This window comes from Cupressus sempervirens, chromosome 5, assembly GCF_028749045.1.
Source record: "Cupressus sempervirens isolate cs-2001-9-10 chromosome 5, ASM2874904v1, whole genome shotgun sequence".
Classification (NCBI taxonomy): domain Eukaryota; kingdom Viridiplantae; phylum Streptophyta; class Pinopsida; order Cupressales; family Cupressaceae; genus Cupressus; species Cupressus sempervirens.
In genome coordinates, this window is record NC_143122.1 from 379,003,450 (window position 1) to 379,026,427 (window position 22,978).

General features: G+C 35.7%; 1 protein-coding gene across 2 annotated transcripts; it reads right to left on the minus strand.

Annotated features, from left to right (window-relative positions):
* Positions 1–1,045: 1,045 nt before the first annotated feature.
* Positions 1,046–20,382, minus strand: LOC149556348 (uncharacterized). 2 transcript variants are annotated; one of them, XM_089830614.1, is made up of 6 exons: positions 20,041–20,382; positions 16,557–16,633; positions 14,572–16,339; positions 5,645–5,869; positions 3,282–4,038; positions 1,046–1,959 (listed from the first exon to the last, which is right to left on the minus strand). In XM_089830614.1, the coding sequence occupies exons 1-3, from the start codon at positions 20,247–20,249 to the stop codon at positions 15,636–15,638; spliced, it is 990 nt and encodes a 329-aa protein (XP_089686740.1). In that variant the 5' UTR covers positions 20,250–20,382; the 3' UTR covers positions 1,046–1,959; positions 3,282–4,038; positions 5,645–5,869; positions 14,572–15,635. The 2 variants fall into 2 exon arrangements, with proteins under 2 accessions (XP_089686740.1, XP_089686739.1); XM_089830613.1 differs by having other exon boundaries at positions 1,046–4,038.
* Positions 20,383–22,978: the final 2,596 nt, after the last annotated feature.

A 22,978-nucleotide genomic window follows, 5' to 3' on the forward strand; every position in this document is an offset into this window, starting at 1 on the left:
ATTGACTTTACCCACTGCAACCAATGAATCATCTTTAAGATTGCACACCATTACTAAATCAGGAAAGAGCTCAACTTTATTGCCACCTCCATAGTGGGTGATTTGGTAGATTGAAAGGACACTAGAGCTAAGGCTAGGAACATAAAGAACTTATTTGAACTCTCCATTTCCCATCTCAACTTGTCATTTCCCTTCAACTTCCATTTTTGTATCATCCCCTACAAAGATGTTTGGTACCTTAGATTGCTTCAATGAAGAAAAGTGTCCTTTTGAAGAACCCATATGATATGAGGCACCTGAATCAAGAATCCATTCCCCTGAAGAACTTGAACTTGCCATAAATGCTTGCCCTTTTTCCTTTGAAGTGGATGGACTTGAATCCTTGGAAGCATTCACTAATAGAGTACAATATATTTGACTATGATAACAAAGAAATATCATAAAATAATATTGTTGAAAATACAAGTTCTATGATAAACCAAATGCAAATAAGAAAAGCATAGTCATATCTATAGACGTCGTCTAAAACTTACAATATTTCCATAGTCAACCAACATACTACAAGTTCACAAACATTTGTGTGATATTTGAAGAATTAAAACACGAGTCCACGAATGTCTCAATTCAAGATTTCAATGACAATTATTGAAGTATTGAACACCATTATACATAATGTAGCCTTAAGACTGTAGTATCTCATCCTTCACTCATTTTAATGTAGCATTGGGTATACAGAGCCCAGATTGTACCATTTATTCTAAATCTTAATTAATAAGAAATTTACTAATTCCAAGTATTGGAAGTGTAACTCAATACTACAAAAATTCCAACCATATTTAAGTTCATGATTAAATGACAGCTACGTTGAAGAAAATGATAACACATTGTAGTTCTTCAACATAGGAAAACCATACTTAGAACAGCAAAAATGATCACCCATTATAGCCTGCTAACAATCACTTTTTGTAAGAAACATGCCCTCAACAAAAATGCCACATCACATGAAAACCAAAAATGCGGAAAAGAACTCAATCACAACCAGAGATGAAAAGTCAAAATCACATTCATTATCCATTAACTAATTAAATAATAGAATTAGTTTACCAACAAATTCAGCATAACACTAAGGTGTTGATTACATTGCATGGGCACTACATCATATGAACTATGCTGCTGAATTACAATGTATATACATCACATGCCTATCATATACATGACACCAATACATTACCAACTTTTAAGTTTACATTATCTGCTAATCAAGATTACGTCAATTGAATGATACCGAACATCGTCGTTAAGATGAAGATACAAGACCATAAGATAGGTTCTAAAACTTGACAGGTGTCCTGAAAGTGTATCCGGTCTCCAAAGCCATCAAACGTCGTCCATCTACTATCTAAGATGGGAGTGTGGCCCAGGGCCTTTTACCTCATCAACCATGAAGTCTTTACTCCCCCAGGATTCTTCCTAACATGAAAAATGCCCCAACCCTGACACGAAAAGCCTAGCTTCCTGGAACAAGATGGATCAGATGGATCTGGTGCAATCGTGAAACTTACCACATACATCCATGTGACACACAACTTAATCACAGAATGTGACAGGGAAAGAAAAGAACACTACACATCTACCGATATGCAGTGAAAGAAAAACTGTAACATATCTACCCACATGTACATTTCTTTTATCTAAGCATATCTACACATGCAAAACGAAATATAAGCATAGTCACACACATGCTAAATGTCAGAAAGCAACATACTTAAATACAATATAAAAATGGTTTAGCTAAGCACAACATTTGTCAGCATCACTAAAAAGGAGAGCAAACGCAATGAATCTTACTTTTCATAATCTGACAGGTTGAGAGAAGCACAACATAATGCATCCATCCCCACCCTCCCGTTTGCCACATTACACCCAGCCATCAAGGAAACAAACGCGAGACTCAGGGCACTATGAAGTTAAAACATAATGCAACAAAAAAGGTTATTTCAGTTGTAAGCTAATTTCTATAAGGTAGAACAGAGTCACTCACGTACATAGTGATAAACTGAAGAATCAGTCAACAAAAAAATGAGTGTGTTCAAAACTTAACCTACTTTTTGCATAGAAAAATCTACTATTTAAGTCCAATTTAACAAACAGTGGAATGGATACGTATATGTATCTAATATAGCCAGTTCCGTTAATTGAGGAGTCTCTATGCAGAACTCTTATCACTGATCTATGACTTTGTGGTAAACTCAATTCATCTACAGCACTATGTCTTTAATAAAAGTACAGGCATATTCCACAATGTGGATATAGACTTGAGTTCTGGTTGGTTTTCTCTCCACATATACATATGTGAGTCACTAGTAAACGAAAGAAGAAATTTTTAAAAATGTATATTCAGTCTTGATAGAACATAACAAACATCTGAAGACAAACATTCAATCCATTATTATTTAATGCAGAAGTTCAGTAACAGCAGATGGTCATCTAATTCTATGCTGAAATACTGAAATTACCACAATTAGTCACTATTCCAGCAAGGTTCTTGAAAATTAACAAAATAGGTGTTCCTCAGATTTTTACTAAGTCTATGAAAGATGAAATGTTTTAGTTTTGCGCCTAAATCTTTCCAGTAGATGTCCAATCTCAAACTTGACACTGATGAGTGTTCCTCTTAATACAAGAAATACAGCAAGAGTTCTTATCTATTATCACACAGATCAGCTGCAGATATAAATCCATGAATAACCATCCAAAATTAATGCAACAGAGTTCAGCTAGAGGGAGATGGTATTCTGACTGGTTGAGGCAATGGTTACGATTACACTTAACCTAAAGAGGTACAGTTTCCATTAAAGAGAGGCGACATAAGTTCCAACTCGAAATGAAGAGAAGATAAGTTTAATTAAAATCTCACAAATCTGGAGTCTAACAGAGCTCCTAATGAAATCAGCCTGCTACGTTATGTTCCATAAGATTTACCCTATAAGTCTCATGCAACGGCAATTACTGTGTAATCATGCATGGGTTGCTGGTTAACGGCACAAATGTTTACAGCCACTCCTGACAAGAGCATGCCGCCAGTTCTCAAATACAAGAAGCCACAGTGGAAAACGTAGTCCTCGAGTTTCAGATTAAAGTAATAAAAAAACAAAAAGAGATAATAACAATTCAATTCTTTTCTTCCTGAACACAGACGCTGCACAAGTTTGGTAAAAGTCAAAGAAGCAGTTGTTTCTTCTACGCTAAACAAGCATACAAAGAGAAACATATAAGAGAACCTGGAATTGTTAACGGTGAACCATTCTTTCTCCAAGAACCTTCCTCTTCCTCCACGAATCCACTCACCACCTTCCAGTTGCCGCTCCTCCCTTCTTGTTGTGTCACACCTTTGTCATTTTTTTCCTCCTTTATGCCCTCAGTCGTGGATGTAACTGACCCAATTTGGGTGGAATGGGGTTTTCAGCTTCATTTCATTATCTTTCACAGAAACCCCCTTTCAAAAAATGAAACCATATGTTATATTCCCCCCATAGTTCTTCTCACGAGAATATAGTTATAGATAAGTGTCCAATCTCAAACTTGACACTGATGAGTGTGGACATAGTTCTTCTCATGAGAATATAGTTATAGATAAAGTGGTGGCAATGCAAAACAACATCAAGATAACATTTTTAACAGCACATTTTATGGGAAAAACTTAATATACAAATATATTAATTCTTAAACTTGAAATGCACAAGATAGTAATTAAATAAGATTGCCATAAGAATTTATGCCTTAAAATTTATCTTAGATCCTCTAAAACATAGTACTATAAGGAGCAATAGTTTTAAAATTAGAAACATATTCATGTCATTGAACTACATTTTTCAATATCATATTACCATTTTAGGAGATTAGGGAAAAGATCAAATGCATCAAAATATTAAATCACACTAGATTAAATGGTGTGTGTAATGTTGCACGGATTATCCATCTATCCCCTTCCAAGATGCTAACCCTCTCTACCTCAACCACACCCTTGCCTTTGACAACCTGTGATCACTCAACCAGATAGAAGTCAATATCCATTAAAATAATAACTGAATCGACATCATGAACAAAATAACGTAAATGTAATAATACATACATTAATATCCTCAATTACTTCATCATCATGTAGTCTAACTCATTACATCATCAGCCTAAAATGAAACCCATTATATCATCATAAAATAACTTTAAAACATAATCATGTTTAACATTAAATAACATAACAAAGACATTTCAATGCATTAATTATTCATTTAAATCATCCTAATTAACACATCATAATGCACTAGTTAACTTAATCATTAACTAAGTCATGTTTAAAAAAGGTTGACCGAGTCAAAATTGACAGGGCCGCCAAATAAGTGAAGACAAGGAAAGTCACAAAATGGGACGTGACACTTTTCAAAATAACTATAAATAAGCAGTCTCAATTTTTCAAGGCTGGGAAAATTACTTAAAATAGAGACACGAGGTGGCTTGCATTTTCCAATAGAAGTTTTGCTAATTATTTTGGCAGCTGATAGACTTACAAGTAAACAAAAGTCTGATACATTCACATCATACATAGATGTAGGGCAGTTCACCTTAAATGCAGATAATCCACGACAATTGTCTCTTTCAATAGCACCAAAATAACAACAGCTTAATTAGATTTGTCTCTTTCCACAATGAACTTTTGGAAGGAGCAGTAGCAAACCCTCAAATATTTGAGATGTTGACCACATATTTCTAAATCCTCTAACCCAATGCATTCAGTCAAAGTCCCAAAATTTCAAGCTGTGGGCATAGGGCTATAAAAATTTGTATAATATTTTTCTTAGTGTATGTAACAATATGGTGTCGAGAGCAATATACGAGCCAAGGAAAGCCTATACAAGGCTCAGGAATCTTAGTCAGTCTTCCTCTGCGGCCATTGTTTGAAACCCGCCAGCCCAAAGTAATCCCAAACTTCTTCAGAATTAACGTCTTCTACAGAGAGTCGCTTGGACAATTGGCATCACAAATAAAAACTATCTCCTATCTTGTACTTACATAGACGAATGGAGTGTGTGATCATAAATTCTGAAGTTATGAGTATCACTTGGCTTGTACTGCAAATCACATTGCTAGATTACAATCTTGAAGCGTTTCATTATGGTTAATAAGTCCTCATGTATAGCCTCAAAATTTGTGTATTTCTTTTCCTTCCTCAGATTTTTTTTATTTTTTTCCAATTTGAGTTCAAATTTGATGAGATCGTAATTATAGCCTCGTTCTTTCTTGATATTTTTTATCTGGTCAAGTGCAGAAAAAAGAAATGATATTCCAGAATCCATCTAAAAAAGACCAACTTAAACCCCTTACATCTAGAGTTTTTTAAGGAATCCTTAACCATCAGCGCAACTTATGGAGTTCAAGAGGGGAAGTAATCCTCAAATTGCATTGGACTTCTCAATTAAAATTCATAATTTTTTTAAATACAGGAGCCATTTCACTGCCATGGAACTTACCAATTGTTTGGTAGCCTGAACTGAAAACTATAATACATTAGCCTAAAAGATTTTACCAAAAAAATCTGTTTCTCATAGAAAAATAATCTCAACTAAATTTTTTTGTTGAGCAATCATACCCGTGTAAGCATGCACAATGAATAACTCATTGTGGATCCAAGTACTTGATGTACAATAGGGGCGATCTTTCCTGCTGGATAATTAAAAATAAACAGAAACCCTCAATCGATAAGGTGATAAAATCTGTGTATAATCAGAAGAAAGCGTAAATGTGTAATAGGTCTAGGCAATAGGTGAGAAGCAAGGCCACCATCATGAGAATGTCCGCAATTCCTTGGCGCTCCCTGCATTCAAACACAACATTAAAAATCAGTAAAATGACTCTTAAAATTGACAAGGTAACATAGTAAGCATAATTATTTCACAAAGAATTCACCATAAATCTAAATGTTTACTGGAAAGGCTTCAATCCTCTAAAAAGATTTTGAACTATTGTGGAAACAGAGAAAGGGAAGCAGAATAATTAGGGTTTACTTGCCATTGTTGGTTAGGGTAGGATATGGGGGTGAAACATCCTGAGCATTTACCACCATAAGAGCAATCATGCACAACATCCCTGCCACACCAGATCTAATGAAAACTAGAAAATCCTAGTGAAGCCATGGCGATGAAATGTGTTACTTGCAATTGCCAGTAGATTTTCCACTGGATATTTCATGTCGTGCCAGAAATGGAGTCCATCATAGGAGTGTTCTGTGGAGATTCATCTGTTGGAGATGCAAGGCAGGCATGTAAAGGGGTGCCATAGTATAGCCTTGGCAGTTTCACATGCATTGTATATCCTTTGCACATTTTGAAAGAGCGTCTATCTGAGCAGATACAGCCACAACATTTGACAAAATTATTCAACCTTTACCTATAATATATGACAAGAACCACTTTGACTACACTTTGTTGGATTTGATACAAAATTATTCTATGTTTACATACAATATAGGAAGGATGCCAGAAAAGGTTGTAGAATTTTACTTTACATCAACTAATTGGATTTTCCATGATCTCACTCCATGAGATGACATCTCTGAGTCATTATAATTAGCAGTTTGCATGCATTGTTTACGCTTTCATGTCTACCTGGGTCCTGGACAATTACATATGCCTTGTCTATGCTTAGACATTTCCCATACATGGAAGTTATACATGCCTAGTCTATTCTTCCACAGTATGCATACAAGTCTACCTGGGCAGTTATAGCCACAACATTTGACAAAATTCTTTTATCCTTTACCTGTAATATATGACAAAAATCCCCGTTCCACTATATGCTTTGATGGTTGTTCATTCATTGTTCCAAAGCTCCCATTTCTAGGACAGGTGGGAAGGATATTGGCAAAGGCTGTGAAATGTTTCTTTACACGTGTTAATTGCACTTTCTTGGAAGTTTCAACAACTTTTAATAATTAGATTTTATTCATATCCAGCAATCATGGAATGTCTTAAGATGACATCTGTTTACAACATTCTGTCAAACATTCAAGTACCTTATCCATTCTTCCACAATTCGCATGTATGTCTACCAGCTATAATATCTGATCTCTTCTCATTATGCTTTGATGGATGTCCATGTCCCATTCCAAAGCTCCAATTTTCTCATAATCATGGAAAATGTGGAATTCGGCTTTACACCTACGGAATGACTTTGGCGCAAATGGAATCCATGAGATGACCTCTCTAAGACATTATGTCAAATATTTCATTTGTGTGGTCTATGTTTCCATGTCCATCCAGGCAGTAACCCGTGCCTTGTCTGTACTTACAGATTTTGCATACATGGGCAGTTACAAATTCATTGCATATGCTTCCAGATTTTGCATACATGTCAGCCCATATTTATTTTTTTGCATACAAGGGCAGTTACAAATGCATTTTATATGCTTCCGGATCAGTATACATTTCTTCCCACAATTTTCATTCATGGGCATTTGCAAACGCATTTCACATGCTTCCATATTTTCCAGACATCTCTGCCTGGGCAGTAACACGTGTTTGGTCTATGCTTCCACATTTTGCATGCAAGGCAGTTACACCTGCATTGTGTATACTTCCAGATTTTTGAAGTATATATCAACCTGGCAAATTACAGCCACAATAGTTCGAAAAATTATCCTATCCTTTATCAATAATGTATGACAGAAATCCCCTTACGACTATGCTTACCTGGATGCATTCCCTGTTCCAAAGCTCCTATTTTGGCAAAGGTAGGAAGCATGCCGACAAAGTTCTGACAGTGTGGCTTTACAACTGCCAATTGCATTTTCATAAAAGTTTCAGCCACCTCTATAATAAATTCATTTACTGATTAATTTGAAATCATGGAATTGCACGAGATGACTTCTTTTGGAGGCATTCTGTCAACAAGTTAACATGTGTTGTCTATTCTTCTCCATTGTACATACATACGAGATGACTTTTTTTGGAGGCATTCTGTCAATGAGTTAACATGTGTTGTCTATTCTTCCCCATTGTACATACATATATACCAACTAAAAGATCTGACAAAGATCCTCTTTTCATTATGCTTTGCTGGATGTGCATGTGTTCTTCCAAAGCTCCTTTTTTGGCCATGGCAGGGAGGATACCAAGAAAGTTTGTAGAATTTGGCTTCTCACCCACAAAAGCATTTTCTTGAAAGTTTCTTAGGTCTTTTCAACAAATCTATGTTGTGAATATCCTGCAATCCTTGTGGTCAATGGGATTACATATCTTAAAGGTACGTCTTAAAAGAGTCCAAGGGCATTGTCTGTTCTACCACATTTTGCATGCATGTCTACCAAAGGCAGTTGTAACTATAACATCTAACAAAAATTATGTATCCTTTACTCTTGGATGAATGTCCACGCATTGTTGCAAACCTCCCATTTTAGCAAAGGCTGGGATGGTGATGGCAAAGTTTGTGGAATTTGGTTTTACACCTGCCTATTGCATCTGCTTGAAAATATCCACCATTTCACAGGTAAGAGATGGGTTCAATCTCTTCTTAGAGCTCTGTGCTCCTTTGAAATGGTGGGGAAATGGGAAAGGAACTGAACTTGCTGTACAAATGACAAAGACGAAAAAATTGGAATCTTTCTAAGCAGTTAAAAAAAAGACTAAAATCAAACAAAAAAGACAAGTGAACAGTAAAGATTAAGATAAGGAAACCTCACAGAATCTGGCCACTCTAATCGGTCACTACTTAGAGTGTGCTGGTTAAGCCTTCCCATTTGTGGGGATGCAACTGTTGTGAACTGACTTTGTAAAATATAAAAGTCTGCATTTGTCAAAACATTATAAATCTACATCATGTAGACAAACACTGAATCATATCTTTACCTATTATCTAAACATGCTTTGAGCCATCCACTCTCAATGTAGTGTTATATGATTGATTTTCTTGTTCACGAATAACTTTTGCATAATGCTTGCCAGAATTCAAAAGATGCCCTGAAGTGCAGATTATAGTATGAGGTAGCTAAAGTGATTTGATGCCATTGGTTATTTTCTAATTTATAATCCTGCAATTATACTTATAATTAGGATGATGATTTCAAGGGTGTGGTATCATCATGTTTTGTGCTCTTTGTCACAGGCAGAACATTAATCTTGTATGGATCACTATGGTTTATAATCATTGGATGATACGTGGCGGGCAAAGATCCTTAACTAATATAATCATTACTATCTTATGACTTCTAGAGCAAATTCTTAGGACTGTTAGAATAGAATAATGAAGTTAATTATTTGGTCCAATGCAATCTAACATATTTTCTAGCTAATCCATAATTAAGCAGAGTAAATAATCTTCACGTAGGGTAGGAAGAAAAACAGAGATTTGAACAACGATAAATCGGAACATTTTTTTTGTCTCTTCTACAAAGTTAGTTTTTGTACAACATATTTTGAGTTGCTTGCTACCATTTATTGAACAACAATTTTTTAGGGCCTGCATATCAATTGAGTCTGGCCTCTTATCCTTGGCAGTCCTCCTTACATCCTTATAAGAGGAATATAAAAAGTTAACAAGTATTAAGCAGTGATTTTGAACAGATATGTTGATGCTTGGTAGCTTCAGTTGGACAAACTATAAGACTAAAGTGTAGATATATATATATATATATAATAACATATTATTATGTGAGATATTCTTATTTGTTATTATATTAATATCTAATTATTGAATGGACATGTCCCATGACCCTTATTAGTCTTTGCTGACTGTAAATTAGAGGTTGCTGCCATTTGAAACACACATACCAAAATTAAATGGCATTGCTATTACATTTGCAGCAATCCCTGACGGCTAACAGGCTATCAGAGCCAGACTACAAATGCAAGAAAAACAAAAGAATCGAATACTTAATACTAAGGATATATCATCACCTCTTTTAAAGTGTAAGATCATGAAAACTCAAACCTTTTCCTAAAGGAAGGAATAAGGATTAGAAGGGAGATAGCAACACATATCGCAGATGATGCTGCATATATTGTAGAAGATAATATACACCAGAGGATGTGCCAATAATGTACACCAGAAGATGTGCCTATTTGAGAATTAGCAAAAATGAAAGGAGGAACAACTTCCACTCCGCAAAGATTACAAACACTCAACGTAGGAATTTACATAGCACTTACGCTAATCATTATACCCTGAGATATTCAAATAATAGGATAGTCTAATCAGCGATCTCCAAGAAGTCTACAACAACTTACTGATGGCATTTGGATTGGCTGGAGAGTATCGAACAAGAATTTATTTCAAGGAGACACGGAAGGAAACAAATATGCTCACTATCGTTAGTCACCCAATAAACTAATTGGATGTGGATTGTTCATGCTAGGTAGAATTGGAGTAAAATTTGTCTTGACAGTAAGCTCCAAGAAGAACCCCACGTTGCAATCCAGTGAGCTAACCCGACACTGAAGCACGAGAGATTACTGATAACATTGTTCGAAAAATCATTGTCTTTTTTGATCTTCGATCTCTATGACATTGAGTTATCTGGGTTCTGATTGTTGCCACTGATTGCCAATCTCATTTTGATCACCACTCTCGTAACAGTGACTAGAGCAGAGATCAAATCTTCCATCCTAGCCCCCATCCATTAAAAAAAGCAGCCTGTCTTCAAGAAGAACAACATTTTCTACTATATAGAACAACATAAACTCATAAGGAGCAGGAATATATTATTAAAGGATGCCAAGATACAATGAACAAAATAGCATAATATGCAAGAGCAACGGGTTTCATGGGAAGATCTCAGTGGAACAGAAGTTAGTGTGAAGCAAAGGTCATATTTCATCAAAGAGCAACAACAACTACAGATGTCAGAACATCAGATCCAAGTATTGAATGTGTGAATAATAGATGCCTCTCAAGGAAGACGAGCCAGCTACAAATTTCACAAACGGACTAAACTGCAAATTTGGAGTTGGAATCGATGATAAGAAGTAGAGTTTCTCAATCCATATCACTTTCTCAATTATATGAATTTAGGATGTAGTTTTCACTGTCTTTAAGATAATTTTCCTTCATAAGAGATCTTTTCACCATCTTCGATGGGTTTATATTTTGCTTCAAGAGTCTCATTTACTTTTTCAAGAGTTGTATACACTGCTTTAAAGAGTATTCGCTGTTATTTGAGAGTTACATTTTCACTGTTATATGTTATTTTTAGAGATCTTTCCCACTCTTTAGATTCTCTTCTTTCAAGAGATCATTCACTGTCTTTCAGAGCTTCACACAATACATAGAACAAAGATTCCAACATGAAGAAAAGTGGTTTTCATAAGGAAAAGAGCATATTTTAATGAAGAACAGCAGTGCAAGAGCAGAGGGGTTGTTTATAAAAGAGCATTTATTTAAATGTAAAAAGCAGTCTTCAATGCATACATGTAAGATCAAAATGAAGGATAAAAGAGGACAGCAAGCAGAGATCTCATTACGAAAAGTGGAATGGAGGTGAAAAGAAATAGTTTATTTATGAGGACAACAGTTCATTACAGAGAACAACAATTTAAACATAGAAGAGCAGGCATCTAGTAAAGGAACCGAGGAGAAATATATAGTATCATAAGGAAATACATGGCAATCATGAAGAAATAGCTACCAAGAAGGTAGTCTCAATGACAAATGGCATTCAACACTGCCATGACAGTATATAAAGAAGAAAAAAGAGTGATTTACAAAATGCACAGCAGTGTTCAAGAATGAAAAGGCATGACGCTAGTGCAAGTTTTGTTAACAAATAAGTTAATAACAGTGACGTACAAGGAGAAAGGTCAGTGAGAAATAGAACACTATCATGAAACTGACAATTTGTTCAATGAGATCTAAACAATAAATGTATGGTACTAAGGTCATGACAGCCAAAACACATTGATATGTGGATAACAAAGACGATAAATTTGCAGGAATCTCAAGCTAAATGCCAAGGACAGTCACCAAATGAATGAAGAGTACAATAGTATAAATATTACAAAACCATTCATGGTGACCAAGAAGGAAAGAATAACAAAGGATGAGAAAGCAGCGATTGATGGGGTGAGTACAAATTTGATGAAAATGCTTGCAGATACTCATGTTATTCTATAAAACAACAGGACGGTATATTAGAAAAAGCCAAGCATGTTTTCATGAACAGCATTTTGCACTATATAGAACAATGAAGAACAACACAAATGCAAGAGCAGCAGTATATGATTAAAGGATGCCAAGGTACAATGAACAGAAAAGCATGAAAATGCAAGAGCAGTGGGTTTCATGCGAAGAAACCAGAGGAACAGCAGTTAGCATGAAAGGTAGGTCACATTTCATCAAAGAGAAACAACATCTAAAGATTTTAGAACTTCAGATTCAAGTATTCAATGCATGAAGCATAGATGCCTCTGAAGGAAGAGCAGCTAAGTACGGATTCAACTGTATATCATGAACTAAACAGCAAATTTTGAGTTGGAAACTGTGATGAAAAGTGGAGTTTCTTAACGCGTGTCTTCACTTGACACTTCCTCAGTCATATGAATTTAGGATGTAGTTTTCATTGTCTTGGGGTTCCGTCATAGAAATCATATTACCATCATCGATGAGATCATATGCTACTTCAAGAGTTTCATTTAATTTTTCAAGAGTTGCATACACTGTTTTAGAGAGCATTCACTGTTCTTTAAGGGTTACTCTTCAATGTGAATCATTTACTGCTTCAAGGGTTTCATATACTATTTTGCAAGATCTTTCACAGCCTTCAGACATTTTTTTTGCTCTCAGTGACTCAGTGGCATCCTGATGATGGATCATACAGTATGATCCGAAACGTTGATGAAAAAACTCTCACACAATCTTCCCCAGAAATCATTTCAATATTCATGGATTGTGGAAATCTGTTTGCTTAGATCAATAATTGTCTTAAGAGCTTCACATAATGCATAGAACAAAGATCCCAACATGAAGAAAAGTAGAGTTCATAAGGAAGATAGAGCAGATATTAATAAAGGACAGCAGCACATGTGCAAGAGTAGTGTTTTCTTAATAAGAGAGCATTTGTCTTAATGTAAAAAGCAGTCTTCAATGCATACATGCAAGATCAAAATTAAGAATAAAAGAAGACAGCAGAGATCTCATTAAGAAAAGATGATAACAGTTTATTACATAGAAACAACAATCTCAACAAAGAAGAGAAGGGATCTAGTATAGGAATCAAGGAGAAATATATAGTATTATAAGGAAATGCATGATGGTCATTTAAGTAATAGCTACCTAGAAAGCAGTCTCAATGATGATGAATGGCATTCAACACTGCCATGACAGTGTTTAAAGATGAAAAATAGTGATCAACAAAATGCAAAGCATTGTTCAAGAAGGAAAAGGCATGCAGTGGGGCAAGAATTTGTCACAAATAGCTGTAATGTCCACGGAGAAAGGTCACTGAGAAAAAAAACACTATCATGACAGTGAGTGATTTGTACAATGAGATCAAAACAAAAGTTGTCTGATAATAAGGTCATGACAGCCAGAACACATTGGTGTTGCAATGTATATGAGAGTGGACAACAAAGATTCAATAAATTTGAAGGAACATCAAGCTTAATGCCAAGGACGGTCACCAAATGAATGAAGAATGAGTGACTCCATCCTGAGTTAGAAGCAATTTGTTCCATCTTTTATTAAAATTGAAAAAAGTACCTGAGCTCTGGACTTCACATATAACAAGTGAAATTTATACAAAAAAGCATGTCTGATATAATTTTGATTCTCGCTCCTCTAAATACATAAAGGAATTCAACACAAAATAGATCTCGCATATCAATTAAACATCTAAAAATTAATGTAAATAAATTTAGAGAAGAGAAGGCCTGTGTATGAAAAGGGCCAAAATCTAGCTTCAAGGCCTCCAGTGTCTCAAACAAAAAACTTTAGTTTACAAAGAGCTGGAAAGGACCACCTATGATAGGCTTTCTACATTTAGAATTTAAAAATCACTTTTTTGGCTAGTTCAATGTATAAATGATCTGGCTGAAGTTGCAGTATATATTAAAGCAAATCTTCAAACAGATCGGGAGATAACAGGAGTTGCGAGGTAGAAAGAAGTTATTTCTAATTCATTAGCAAGACCACCAACGCGCAAGTATTTTTGGACTAGTTCACACCATTTTAATTATTTCTCAAAAGTGAGGCTTCTCTCTGAATCTTCTAGATTAGTTTGCCCTAGGTAGGCATTATATTTTTACATTTGAATAGACTCACAAACTATAACCCCAGATGGTCGTATGCTTGTACTACCTAAATTAAATGATGTTTGAAATAAAAATTAAGGTGGGACATGCATGAAGGTTCACAACAGCTGGGAAGCACGTGTTAATGATCTCATTTTATCATACAAACAATGGTATAATGCATATGAGAACAAAACTTTATATTTGCATCTGATTTTTAAGATAGAATGCAGACTTTGGAACTGTGCGCAGCTTCAAACACGAACAGAAAAATTAGAAATTCAATTTAATATTTATTTACCTCAGTACAGAAGTCGTCAATTTCTTCATTGTGCGAATATAAAGATGCGGTTCCTCAAACAGAACAGCTTCATGGGATCAAGAGTATCCAAAATCACCCTAACTGCCTACACCGGAGATCCTCATACCAAAAGCTTGAATTGTTAATTCCTGATACAAATGCCCAGCTATACCAGTATCCACGGCACAAATCTCCAAGGAAGTACAGACCACCAACTTTCTACTCTAACTCGGTATCACTTCACTGCCATACCTCACTTTTAGTTTTTGCATTTTCTCCTCTCACTCAGTGTCGCTGTCAGTGATACCCCCTATTCTAAATTCACATTGTTCATAGTGCGTGCTATAATATTTACACTGACCGTGATATCCAAGTACATCCTGGCCATTGATACCTTTTCTCAGCACGTCTTTGACGGCCTCGATTCCTTTTTTAGTAATGGAATTGTCAGAAATACGAAGCTCGATGAACTTAGGCTTGTTTGCAACAGCTTCCGCAGCAGCCTTAGCCCCAACTCCAGTCATACCATTTATAGACAAATCAAGAAATTCCAGCTGCTCATGACCTTCCAAAATAGCTTTGCATATTACAACAGTGCCATCATCCTTGAGTTTATTGTCTCTTGCATCAAACTTGTTCAGCAAGTTCTTTACAGCAAGGCATTCTGCCAAAGCTGGAGCTGCTTTTTGCGTGATATCATTTCCTGAAACGATAAGAACTCTTAAGGATGGAGCTGTATGCTTGAGGCTAAGAGCAATAGCGATCGCCCCTTCATCGTTGAGTTTATTGTCTCCCGCATCAAACGTAGTCAGCAAGTTCTTTACAGCAAGGCATTCTGCTAAAGCCGGAGCTGCTTTTGGCGTGATATCATTTCCTGGAACCCTAAGAATCTTTAAAGATGGAGATGTATCCCTGAGACTGCGGGCAATGGCAATCATCCCTTCATCCTGAAGATTCCTATAGGTTAAGTCAACTTCGGTGAGACATATATGTCCACGTATGACTTGGCTAAGACAAACCATGAGTACTTCTCTTGATAAATTGTGCACTTCTAACCAGCTGCCTTACCCCAAAGCACCACAGATACCTTGGTCGTTTTTTGAGGAATTGCAATCCTCCAGACTAATGCATTTCTTGGCAAGCTCTGAAAGGGTCACCGCTGGGTCGTCTCCTTTTTCTGAATAAACGAAAGAGAGAGTCGCAATCCTCTCAATTGATGGAAGAAACTCAAAAATGGCTCCGGCAGCTTCTAGGGAACTGTTGCTACTATGGAATTCCAAGAGTTCTAGAGTTTTCTGAGATTTCAAGAGTGGTGCAAAAGCTTCGACGCCCTTCTCTCCCAATTCCCCTAAATCAAGAGTCAGGGATCTCAGCATGCACCCTTCTAGAGCGGATGAAAATGTTTTCATAACCTCAAGTGCGTCATCCTCAGATCTTCTGCTCACAAAATCTGTAAGGTACACATCTCTTAAAGTTTCCTGAACATCCATTAGGGCTCTTTTTGCAACAAGGGCTGCCTCCACTCCAAAGCCGAGGTTGCAAAAGCGTATCGTGGCACAAGAATTCTTGAGCTCTTCCAATGGCCTGAAGAGCTCTTCGGCTAAAGGTCCGTCAACAAATCCAGCCCATTCTCTTCTTGATATATCAAAGACAGTTTCTGTCACTTCAACTGTTGATTCTACTTCTTCATCTATTTCATCATCATCGAATGCCTCTGTGACATGAGCTTCCCTAGCCTGAGGGTTTCGTCTTCCACAAAAACAGGAGCCTGTAGCGCCCATGACCTTAATCAATAAATGAAGGATCAAAATCAGAATGCAAATGAGATTGCAATACAGGGTCAAATCAAGGATTGAATAGTCTGAATGAAGGATCAAAATCAGAATGCAAATGAGATTGCAATACAGGGTCAAATCAAGGATTGAATAGTCTAAAATGAAGGATCAAAATCAGAATGCAAATGAGATTGCGATAGAGGGTCAAACCAAGGATTGAATAGTCTTCCAATCGTCCCGATATATTTAAAAAAAATATCGCTTCCGCCGTAAACCTTCGCAGATCTCTGCAATCAAATTGAGAAAAGTTGTTTCGTCTCAATAACTCTGCTCTTTTATATTTTCTTTAAATATTAATATCTACTAGGACTTGCTCCAAAAGAGGTGCAGGAGGTACAAATTAAAGAGATGTAGGTTAAAAGATTATAATATTTATCTAATTGCTTCTATTATACTATTATTATTAGTCTCTGTCTATATATATATATATAGCTGTCTATGGGTACTAATGTTTTTATTTACTTCATTAATTTGTGCAACCCTAAAAAAATTACTAAATTCTAAATTCAACAAACTTTATATTTTTTAATTAATTTATATTAATTTATTACATTTTTCTAATTGATCCATTTTATATTTTCCATATTTGTGACAAGTTCATTATTAATTACAACTTTATTTTTGCATATTTGTCACAAGTTCATTAGATTTATAAAATAATTACAACTTTATCTTTTGCATATTTGTCACAAGTTCATTAGATTTCTAAAAAAAGTCATGTTTTTATCTTCCACAACAAAAATAATGTCTTATCAATATTAATATCACATTTCTTAATAGCAATAATATATTAAGAAATGTATTGCTTTATATATATAGACTTTAATATATATTAATTTAAAAAATTAAAAATAATTAATTTCTAAATTTAACTTATGTAATAAAATTTTAAAAAATTTAAATTTTTTGGTTAAAAATCTATTAATTCAAATCTCGTGATTTGACAATGCATTACATTAAGTTATATATTTTTAGACAATGGCTAGTCACCACATTATTTTATAAAACTAAAATTAAAAATATTAATTAAAAATCTAAATTAAATTTGCTAAAATTTATAAAGTCTCTTTTCAAAATCATAATTTTAAATATTATGTCCAATTTGTTTCTCTACAGGCAGGGACTCCAGCTCTCAAAGAGCTCTTGTTTTAAATGTAAATGTATATTTATATGCAATAATAATTCTACATTTATTATAGAAAACAAAGTTATGATTAATAATAAACTTCTTTAATTAAAATAACAAGAACTCGCACTATTAATTGAGAATTTTATTGTTACTTATCAATTTTAATTATAATAATATATGATTTTAATTTTCTAGAATTCCAGGTTAATTTTCTATACATATAGGCAAGCATATACAAATTATACTTTTTAAAAAAGGTAACATTCAATTGCAGTACACCTCCCTTTGGCCCTAGGAGAAATATATTGAGACTTAAATTTATCTAAAAATGAAAAAATGATTATATTCTTCACAAATCTAAAGATAGATCAAATCCAACAATGATATATTTATCATTGTTAACATCCAAGTGATGGGCTCTCCTTTACTTCCCTTCAGATGTCTCAAGAAATGAAAATAGAAGCTAAATTTTGTTAGAGAGATCATAAATGAAGGAATTAGGATATGTAAAACACTATATGGGAAATAGATGAAGATGCACGTGATGAAGGCCCTCATTGATGCACATGTCAGAAATAGGGGTATTATTATGCCAAAGTCTTAAAGCCTTCTAACCCATTAGACAATTTCAATGCATTGAACATGCTTTAACAGTTGGATCATGCTATAACTTAGTTTCTAGTATTTTTTCCATTCACAAGTTAGACATTTGTTTCCTCTAGATTAGGCAGACTCTTTCTCCTTTTCATGGCCCAATTCAAATTGTTTGATTGTTTTATTTTTCATCGGAGGAGAAATCTATCAGTTATTTTTTGGGCATGCTAACGGAACAACTTCCAGATCAAATCCCATTTCTTAGTTTATTTCCTCAGTCAGAATACTGACCTACAGTAAAGTATTCCAAATTAATTATACTGGAAACTTTTACAAAAAAATTATTATATGCAGTTGCTACCACAACATGAGCTATCAACTATTGTTGACATTGATGCACAGTTGGCATAGTGATATGAGCATGAAAGTAGTTTTGTATTGAATTGTCCATTGTCCATTGTTTTGATGGCTATATATGACAGTGTTCTTAATAAGTGGAATACTGGTCAAAATTGTATCAAAATGAGAGAAAAAAGAGTAATCATCTCTGCATAGTTGTATATATTAGCTATGAATAAATGAATCCATGCTTATTGCCCTTTTATTTTGTGTTTCTTCAATGTTTCCTCAAAGTGTTACACATTAAATTTTATAAATAGCTTTTATCTTAAGGAATTGTATAGTTTCTATCATCTTAGTCAGGTTCCATTTTTTATGGATGTTTTCATTTTGACGATAGATCAAAGGGCATGATTTCAAAGCTATTACAAAATCTCTATATAAATTTTGATTCAGTTCTATATTTGTGTAATCTGAAATTCTAAAAAGTGAGAGAAATGTGCAAAAAAATTGTTACAAAATCTTTTATATAGATCTTGATGTAGTTCTGTAATTGTATTCTGAATTTCTAAAAAGTGATAGAAATCAAGAGAAAATTTGAGGAGGAACATTTGTGCTTGGAGCAATCTGTCATCTCTCATTTAGTTTTGTAAATTTGGTGACACGTTTTATTTCTATAAATAGCCTCATTCCTAAGGAATTGCATAGTTATATCATCTTACTCAGATTGCATTTTACATGGATATTTTCATTTTGATGAAAGATGAAAGGGCGTGATTTCAAAATTGTTACAAAATCTTAATATAAAGCTTGATATGGTTCTATATTTGTGTAGAAAGTGATACAAAAGTCATGCAAACAAGTAATGTATTTTGTATAGAAAGAAATACATAAAAGTCACGCAAACAAATAAATCAAGACAAAAATGAGGGAGGGAAATTGTGCTTGGAGCAATCTACCATTTCTAATTTAGTTTTGTCAAACTTTGGTGGAATGTCTTAGTAAGAATGCATAAACAAGTTGCGTACTAGTGTGCGGAGCAGATTAAGGCCAAATATAAGCAACTAATTTGAGCCTCATTTGCTTCAGCCTATTTACCCATGTTTAGGTCATCTTACGTTGTCTTGTTGAGGCTCTCATTGAATGTTGTTAGGCCTTCGATTGAAGCTCTCATTGATGTTGTTACCTCTGCTTTGCCTGGGGATGAGACTGCTGCTGTGGCAGACAACTTGTTGGGATATGTAAAGTTTTGTATGGGAAACATGAATTTGATAAGAATGATAACCAAATTTTCAAAAGAAGAGGATAAATCAATATATAGATTGTATTTACAGGCTTAATTTAAACAAACAAGGACATTAAATTTGGAGACTTTCAGCTTTCTAAATAATGAAAGGGATAAACAAACAAAGAGACAAATTTGGAGAAACAAAAGGCTAAGGATGGAAAGTCAGCCTATATTTCAACACTAGAACCAGAAAATAGTTCAAAATCACAAAGGCACAGACTGAAGATAATGTTTTTCCAAATTTAAGTCTAAAACAAGCAAAGGCGTGAATTTCAAAGCCTTACGGGAACACAGAGTTCTTCGAGAGCTTCCTGGTTCGCAATCCGATTATTTTCATTCTCTGGCGAATAATTCTTGTCAACAGATGCAGACGGGGATCTTTCCTCGAACGTGTTCTCTTCATCAATGGGGGCACCAATGTCATCATTGGAGAAGTCAAGGAGGTCATCAATAACAAAGCCTTCAGAACTGCAATCAGGGTTATTCTAATCATACATCCTGTAGCTCAAGCTAGTGCAAACCATGGTATCCATAGCTAAAACTTAAAGCCAACCCAAAGCACCTCTGTTTTCCACAAAATCTTTAGTCTTTGTGTGGCTCAAACACCAAACCTGCCAGAATCAAAACAACTTCTAAGCAAAGCCACAGTTCATTAATAATCTACATGCCCATGCACACAACAAAATCACGGACCACACAAAAAATGGCAAACAACACAAAAAACCATTTCCCCAATCCCTTAACAAATGCCTTCATACATGGTGCCCATGACAATTCAATACGTTCCCATGCCCATTGCATGAATTAAACTTAAACTCACGCATTTCAAACACACACAACTAAAACAAAACAAAAAATAAAATCCCCTTTTGTTCCATCATTTTTGCCCTTATATCAACATTTTACTCATATTTTCACCCAAACTCACCTAGCCAAAATTGGAAAATAGGAATTTAAAAAAATCTCAAAGCTTCTATAGAATTGCAGCAATTTCCATTAATTTTATTTTTAGACAGTTTTGTGGTGTCTGTCTGCTTAAAGTTATTATACCAGCAAATTCATCAATGGATGCTCAGTGGTTTATAGTAGCTAAAAAAAACAGGTGAATTGTTTAGGGGGAACTTGAGAAGAAGTATGAAGTGATAAGGAAGTAGGATATGCCAATTTATTGCAAACCCAATTTATTGCCAATTTATTGCAGAGGATATGATAAGGAAGTAGGATATGCCAATTTATTGCAGGGGCGATGATAATTTTGCACTCCCATGATATTTATGCGTGTAAGACAACTCTATTCTAACAAGCAGTATGATTCACGCTACAACCTTTTGAGCCTTAACTCCCAAACCATGAGTGTGTTTCACAAATTTTATTTTTTTTGAAAAGAGGGCTAAAATTTTATTTAATCAAAAGCCAAGAGCAAAGTCAGAGCCAATGGCCCAAAATAGCACTACAAACTCCTGTCCTCCAGGAGCAACTGATCAATAATCTCACAGTACTGAGTAGGTAACTCATCCCTACCATTACTATTCCACTCACCCACATTCTCTAAAGCCCACTTAGCCAGACAATCGGCCACCCTGTTCCACTCACGAGGAATATGCCGAAAGGAGACAGAGTCCACCAGCCTACAAAGACCAAGAATTTGTCTGGCTAAAGAGGCAAGTTTCCAACTAACATTATCCAGCGTCTGATTGTTCAACATATCCACCACAATTTGTGAGTCAGACTCACAGATGAAATTTTGCCACCCTAACGAGCATCCACGCTCAATAGAAACCTTAATGGCAAGGGCCTCCATCAGGTTATTAGAATGCTCACCCTTGTAAACAGAGAGAAGAAAAATTGCATCTCCATCATTGCGTCTACCAATAGCTCCAATACCAGCATGCCCAGGATTCCCCCGAGAAGACCCATCTGTATTGATCTTCAGGAACCCTGTCGGAGGAGGGGACCACCTCCCATCTCTACACACCCATCGCTTTCACTGACTCGATCTATTGCTAGGACTACCTCCCTGCTTGCTATCCTGTAGGTTCAAATTCTTCACAATAACTTGATCCCCAGGATCAATATTAGTAGACATATCACACTTAGCATATAACATCTCCTGAATCCTGTTAAGAATCAACTTCCACAAATGGGTACTGCTAGATTTGGTATCACAAAAAATCCTGCAATTCCATTCCAGCCAAAGGTTCCAGAGAATGAAGACTGGGCCAACCAACCATGCAACCTGTAAGAAAGAGGTCCTCATAGGAGGTCTGCCCAAGCTTTCCCAAAATTCGATAAGAGAATTGGCATGAAAGCAACCATGACCCCAAGCCTCCCACCATCTATGCCATATCTCTCTTGAGAAAGGGCAGAGAAAAAACAAGTGTGAGACACACTCCTCGTTATACTGACAAAGAACACAAATCGAGGGACCTTGAAAACCTCTTTTGCAGAGATTCTCCCAAGTAAGGCATTTCTTCTGAGCCAACACCCATATAAAGAAGTTACACTTGGGCCACGAAAAGCTATTCCAAGCTTTTTTCCACCAGCGCACTTCCGCCTGCCCGTGAAGGTTCCTATCAAGAACTGCAAAGCCTTGAGCCACTGTGAATTTACCTTTTGGACTTGGACCCCAAGCTAAAAATTCCCTCCCATTGAGAGAGCTACACACTCTACCCTCCAGAACACTAGAGAGGAGAGCTCGGTCTTCAACAGATCCATCCATCGGCCACTCCTGGGGATCCTTCCAGCAGGTAATCTCAACTTGTCCCAGGCTCTTAACCGTCTTAAAGTGCTCCACCTTAATCCAACCAACATTAGAAAAGGATTGGGAGAGGGGGATAAGTTGGGGATAACTAGAAAGAATAGGAGGATTGCCATCCCATGAGTCCTGCCAAAAAAGAGTTTTCGAGCCTTTGTTACAAATCCAGAAGAGCCCCTCCTTTATAATTTTTGCTCCCCTCTTGAGAGTATTCCAAATACAAGAGCCTTTACCCACCAAAGGAAGACGAGGCACCTCAGAGCAATCTGCACCAGGAAAGTACTTGTGGGTGATAATCTTGGCCCACTCTTGATCTTAACTGTTACACCAACGCCAGTATAATTTGGCAGCTAGTGTAGTGACAACAAGGTCCATCGACCGAAGCCCGAGACCACCTACATGCTTTGGCCTACACATAGTCTCCCACTTAACAAGACTCCACTTCGAGGAAAGCAGATTGCTGGACC

Excerpts from the sequence above, each read along its gene's own strand:
- LOC149556348 (XM_089830614.1), bottom strand. The coding sequence starts at position 20,249 with ATGATTAGAATAACCCTGATTGCAGTTCTGAAGGCTTTGTTATTGATG. Across the intron at positions 16,634-20,040 it reads TCGAAGAACTCTGTGTTCCC|AGATCTGCGAAGGTTTACGG; the intron begins GTAAGGCTTTGA and ends ATTTGATTGCAG. Across the intron at positions 16,340-16,556 it reads GGAAGACTATTCAATCCTTG|GCTCCTGTTTTTGTGGAAGA; the intron begins GTTTGACCCTCT and ends TGGGCGCTACAG.